At 39.4% G+C, this 6,348-nt stretch overlaps 1 protein-coding gene across 1 annotated transcript; it reads left to right on the forward strand.

Annotated features, from left to right (window-relative positions):
* The first annotated feature begins 195 nt into the window (after nucleotides 1-195).
* On the forward strand, nucleotides 196-4,365 carry Su(H) (recombining binding protein suppressor of hairless). Its single transcript, XM_017144578.3, has 4 exons — nucleotides 196-1,028; nucleotides 2,407-3,287; nucleotides 3,349-3,556; nucleotides 3,825-4,365. Exons 1-4 carry the CDS (start codon nucleotides 618-620, stop codon nucleotides 4,140-4,142), a joined length of 1,818 nt encoding a protein of 605 aa, XP_017000067.2. The 5' UTR covers nucleotides 196-617; the 3' UTR covers nucleotides 4,143-4,365.
* Nucleotides 4,366-6,348: the final 1,983 nt, after the last annotated feature.

Consider the following 6,348-nt stretch of genomic DNA (forward strand, 5'->3'; position numbering starts at 1 on the left):
AAGTTAAAACAAAAACTAGAAAATTATAAGAAAACAAAGTGAAGTATATTTTACAAAACTACAAGTTTCAAACATAATACATAAAAAAATCAAATTTAGCTATTAAAAAGCTGAACAGTCAGAACAAGTCAAACCCTTGAACAGTGTTGCAAAACCCCCGACGTATCGCCGGTAGCCAGCGACTATCGTAAATAAGCGCCTATCGAACCATCGATACAACATCAACATCCTCGTCGCTTTTTTTTAGTTGTAGATTATAAATATAACTCGGGCTCTAGTTGCGGCGTTAAACAGAAGCCAGCCGCCCGGACCGCTAGTCGCTAGTCAAGATCAGCTAGATAGAGCGATTAATGTGTGATTAGTAGGCACTGCAAGTAGTAAAGCCCGAGCCCAGCAACAACAACAAAGCCAATCCGCGATTAAAAGAGGAAGAGAGTGCGTGAGAGAAACGACAGCTGCTCTGCGTGTGTGTTGGTGTGTTTGCAGCAGGATAACAAAATACAAAACATCCAGCGACAACAACAACAGCGCGCAGTGTCTAAAGTGCCAAACGAATTTGCCAAAAAAACCGAGATAATAACAAATAAACCGATTGCAAGAGAGAGACATGTGCATAAATGAAGAGCTACAGCCAATTTAATTTAAACGCCGCCGCCCCGCCCGCCATTGCATTTGATAGTTTAGTAGTGAATCCCAGTGGATCGCCGATTCTCGATCCTCTCCAGCAGCAGCAGCAGCAACAACAGCAGTCACAGCAACAACAACAGCGCCAGGACATGCCGCACTTTGGACTTCCGGGTCCTCAGCCGCCGCCACCGGCGTCCCAGCAGCAGCAGCAACAACAATTGCAAGTGCATCACCAGCAGCAGCAACAACAACAACAGCAACACCAGCAACAACAAATGCAAATGTCCTTGCTACCGGGTCCTTACCGGCCGCACATCGAGGAGAAGAAACTGACCCGCGACGCCATGGAGAAGTACATGCGCGAGCGCAACGACATGGTCATCGTCATCCTGCATGCCAAGGTGAGAAAAATAATTGATTATTATTATTAATATCTTAAGTTTCTGAGGAAAAAGACTAAGAAGTGGAGAAACTATCAGTTCTAACAGGTTCATAGTATAGGACCTATTTTTATGTCAAGGAAATATTTAATACTATAATTCCATAGAATATTATTTTAAGTTTGTATCAAATTTTCAAGAGAATTTCTGTTTTTTTGTGGATTACCAAAAATCTACTTTAAAGTGTAAAAAATATCAGTTTTATCAGGTGTTTAGTATAGGACATATTTTTATATTAGGGAAATATTTAATAATATAATTTTATAAAATATTATTTTACATTTTTATCAAGTTTTCAGCATTAATTCATATGAAATTCTGATTTTATGTTGATTAAAGGTCTGTAGAAAACCTTTTATAGTAACAAGGACCTATTTAATATTATAATTTTATAGAATAATAATTTTAATTTTAATCAAATTTTTAGGGTTATTTCAGGGAAACTTAGTTTTTATGTTGATTACTAAAAAAATCATTATCATTAACTCTTTAAAGATTACTTACGTATTCTTCCTATTAGAGATATTATAAAGAGTTTTTAGAATAGAAAATTTTATAGAATTTAAATGTGTAGTGATTAGGACATACAATTTCAAAATGAAATTTTTTTCCTTGATAAGGGCTTTTCTTAGAGTATGATGTATCCTTTTAAAAAATATAAATAATAATTAATAGGATTTAGATGACTTTTTGATCAACATTGTATATATCTTAACCTTTTAATTATTTTTTTAAATAGTTCGAAGTCTTTTTAGAAAATACTGGGTAATTTGTTAATATATTTAAAAGGTTTTAGAAAAACAAAAATTTTAAAAATTTCTTTTGATAAACTTAAAAATTGGCTATACAATTTCAATACTAATCATTTTTTTTGTTAACTTTTTATTCTTCTAATTTAAATGTTCTTAGTCCTAGTTTCTTTAATTCTTTCTAAGGCCCATTTTATTTTTCAAAATTAAGCTTACTAATCGGTCAATCGACACCACAAACCACACCCCCCAAACAAATTTGCTAGTGTTTCTATTGTCCACTTTAAAGTGTTACATTTTTGCGGTTTTTAGCCAAGGCAGGCAGAAATAAAATTGTCGCGGTTGCTTTTAGCTTTTAGCGGTGGCGATCTTCAAGCGGCGACTGCCGCCAAATGCGAATCCGAATCCTTCACACTCGACTGCCCGCAAATTGAGCAACGCGAGCCCGCCGGTCCAGTCAGTCCGCGATGAAAATAATTGAAATTAATTACAGAAAATTAACAAAGCTGCATTGCTTGCGGTTTTGATATGATTTCCCGATAATCTGGATGCCAATTTGGTAGTAATTGAATTTTCTGTCTATATTCCAGGTGGCCCAGAAGTCCTATGGCAATGAGAAGCGCTTCTTCTGCCCACCGCCGTGCATTTATCTTTTCGGCAGTGGCTGGCGTCGGCGGTACGAGGAGATGTTGCAGCAGGGCGAGGGTGAGCAGGGAGCCCAACTCTGTGCCTTTATTGGAATCGGGAGCAGTGACCAGGACATGCAGCAGCTGGATCTCAATGGCAAGCAGTACTGTGCGGCCAAGACGCTCTTCATTTCGGATTCGGACAAACGAAAGCACTTCATGTTATCCGTGAAAATGTTCTATGGGAATGGTCATGACATTGGCGTTTTCAACTCCAAGCGAATCAAGGTGATATCTAAGCCGTCCAAGAAGAAACAGTCGCTGAAGAATGCCGATCTGTGCATAGCCAGCGGCACCAATGTTGCTTTGTTCAATCGCCTGCGTTCCCAGACCGTCTCCACGCGGTATTTGCATGTGGAGAATGGCCACTTCCATGCCTCGTCGACGCAATGGGGCGCCTTCACGATACACCTGTTGGATGACAACGAATCCGAGTCGGAGGAGTTTCAGGTGCGCGATGGATATATTCATTACGGGGCCACCGTGAAGCTGGTGTGCTCGGTTACGGGCATGGCCCTGCCGCGTCTGATCATCCGGAAGGTGGACAAGCAGATGGCCCTGCTGGAAGCCGACGATCCTGTCTCGCAGCTGCACAAGTGCGCCTTCTACATGAAGGACACGGACCGCATGTACTTGTGCTTGTCGCAGGAGAAGATCATTCAGTTCCAGGCCACGCCGTGTCCGAAGGAACCGAACAAGGAGATGATCAATGACGGCGCCTGCTGGACCATCATCTCCACGGACAAGGCAGAGTATCAGTTTTACGAGGGCATGGGTCCTGTGGCGTAAGTTTAGCTGGCTTGGCTGGTTAGTTTATAGCGTTTAATGATGTATTTTCCTTTGCAGTTCCCCTGTAACACCAGTGCCAATTGTTAATTCCTTGAATCTCAATGGCGGCGGCGATGTGGCCATGCTGGAGCTCAGCGGCGACAACTTTACGCCGCATCTGCAGGTGTGGTTCGGCGATGTGGAGGCCGAGACCATGTACCGCTGCACGGAGACGCTGCTTTGCGTGGTGCCCGAGATTTCCCAGTTCCGCGGCGAATGGCTTTGGGTGGGTTTTTGTTTGTGAAAAGAAATCCTACTAGTAATTTGTAATTTATTTATTTAATATCCCAGCGCTAGTCACATTGAGTTGATATTTTTAACCAATTATTTAAACAATTTTCCTCACTTACTTACATCAAATTACTATTATATTATTTTTAATTTTTTGTTTATAGTTTTATAGTTTTTTATGCCTTTATTATTAATATTTGTTATATATTATTATTTTATTTTATTGTATAAAATGTACTATAAATTTTATATCCCATTTGCAGGTGCGACAACCCACACAGGTGCCCATTTCACTCGTGCGCAACGATGGCATTATTTATGCCACTGGCCTGACCTTCACATATACACCGGAGCCGGGTCCTCGGCCGCATTGCAACGCCCAGGCCGAGGATGTGATGCGGACGCGACAGAATAATAATAATAACAACATCACTAGCATTAGCAACAATAACAACAGCAACAATGCGGGATCACCGGCCGGCGGCAGTATGCAACAGCAACAACAACAGCAGCAGCAACATCAGGCGCTGCCCTCCATCTCAGAAGTGCAATGGAATAGTCATGGTAGCGGCTTGTCCTGAGTGCAGGACTATTGCATCGCACACCTATGTATCCTAAGTTATTTATAGTTTTTATTGCAGACCTTAGTTTGTAAATTGACAATTTTTCTTATACTAATTTTCCACCTCTCATGACGTCAAGCAAAATGTGTGTGCGCCCCCTCCTCCTCTCTAAAGTGAATCATTATCCTTTATACATGTGTATCTAGTGCTAGTTTTGGAACCAATAGATTTGTAAATGCAAACATATAACTCTGTACATAACTCGAAAAAAAGCTCACTGACATATATATTTGTATGTGCATGAATATATATACATCTACACAGAACATGTAATTCTAGTTAAATATACAATCGATGTAAGATTTATAGAAGATTTTTAGCTGCGGTTGAAATATTTATGATTTTATTTGCTATGAATTTCCAAACACTGAGAAAACGGGAAAAAAGTACTTCGAAATATCGCAGAAAACTTGAGCCTGCTTTATAAAATACTAACAAGTAGCCATGCTACACTAAAAAAAACATTCCATTTCAAAGACAAAGTCAAAGGGAAACTTTTTTCTGTACATACGGTTTTGTTGCATTTTTTTTATTTAACCAAGTCTTTGGAAATTCGTAGCACAAAAAGTCGCCTAAAATATTTTGTAAAGTAAAATCGCTACAAGACAAAAGAGCGGTTTATTTAAGTGTAAGCGGAATGCCCAAACATGAATAAAAAAAGAAGGAAATCCGAAATTATGACAAAGAAAAAACCAAATCATGTCAGTTTATGTTTTTGATTATTGTCCACCACTCTTTCTGGGAGTGAGTTGGCTGGTCTCCAAGGGGGAGGATTGGATTGGGCCCGTAAATTGCTGTGGGAATTTGGCCCAGTATCGTGTGAATATTTTTAAACAAAACAAGTGCAGCTCTTCCCACGATGGCTTGCCGCAACCCCCTTGGCGGGGCCGACTTTAATTATAGTTTGGTCTGGAATTGCTGAACGCCAAGTTAAGAAGCTAACATATATAACACTATTGTTTCCGTTTTCGGCCAAAGCTAAGGAGCAGAATTTTCTCACAGCCCAAAAAGACGAACTGGTGAGGTGCTGTGAGAAGTTTTACTGCCTTTGTTGAATATTTATGCAGTCGCTTGCCGCTGTCTTTACAGATTTACAAATTAAGATTCGCAGTTTTGAATTAATTATCGCTTACTTCCGCCCGTCGAGCGCTGCTTAAACTCATCTCGCATTTGGGAGACATATTTTCTTATCAGAGTCTCAGAGTCAGCCAATAGGAACTTGGTTGCAACCCCTAAGATTTTGAGTGCACCAGGTTCCCATCATCTGGGAACGAAAGACTCAAACAACGAACTTCGGGTTGCGTGAGGAAAACTGGTCGTTTTTATTATGTTGGCATGGAAAAACCACCACCAAAAGTTCCGAGTCGTCTCGGCAATTGGAACTGCAACCTCTTAAGGTCGTCGCCGTCTTATAAGAAGCTGAATATGAAATTAGTTTGGAATTTTTAATGTATAATTCCTCCTTCCCCCCACCGTTTGGACAGGTGAGTGCGATGATTGCGGTCGTTTTTAGAAAGGGGGGAGATAGCAATTTCTAAAAGTTCTCAGGACTGCTACACAACTTCATACCCGACTACTACTAAAAAAAGTTAATTATCTTGAAAAATCTAAGTCTACCCGCCGCCTTCTTCAGTCGACTGCTGCTGTTTTTCACACGCTGAGGGAAAAATGGAAATTCTCGCAAAATACAATGCGTGGGAAATCGCTGGCGTGGGAGTTAGCCAAGAAAATCAAGGGAAACTATATATGTGCAAGTCCTATATAAATTTGTATTCACAAGACTTTGGACACGTACTCCGATTTATGGCCAGGTGGTAAATCCAAAGCCGTAGGTCAAGATTGGATTGGCTATTGGTTGCAAAACGGATTTGCGACCCGAACTATGATCAACAATCTATATTTATAAAATTTAGTTTATTATATTCATAAAAAAAATTCTGAAATGTTTAATGTTTATTCTTTTAGTTATTATTTTAAAATTTTGGATCGTCATATTCGTCATTTTGGGTGAATTTAAATTGCCTAAATATAAAACATCAACAACATTTTGTTTAAACTAGGAAGATATTAACTAAAGTTTTGTTAGTTAAGATGTTTGATTAAAATTTATATGAAATTTTTAAAAATAGTTTTAAAGAAAACCTGTGAGGTTAAAAAAACAATT

This window comes from Drosophila takahashii, chromosome 2L (genome assembly GCF_030179915.1).
Source record: "Drosophila takahashii strain IR98-3 E-12201 chromosome 2L, DtakHiC1v2, whole genome shotgun sequence".
In the NCBI taxonomy this organism is placed as follows: domain Eukaryota; kingdom Metazoa; phylum Arthropoda; class Insecta; order Diptera; family Drosophilidae; genus Drosophila; species Drosophila takahashii.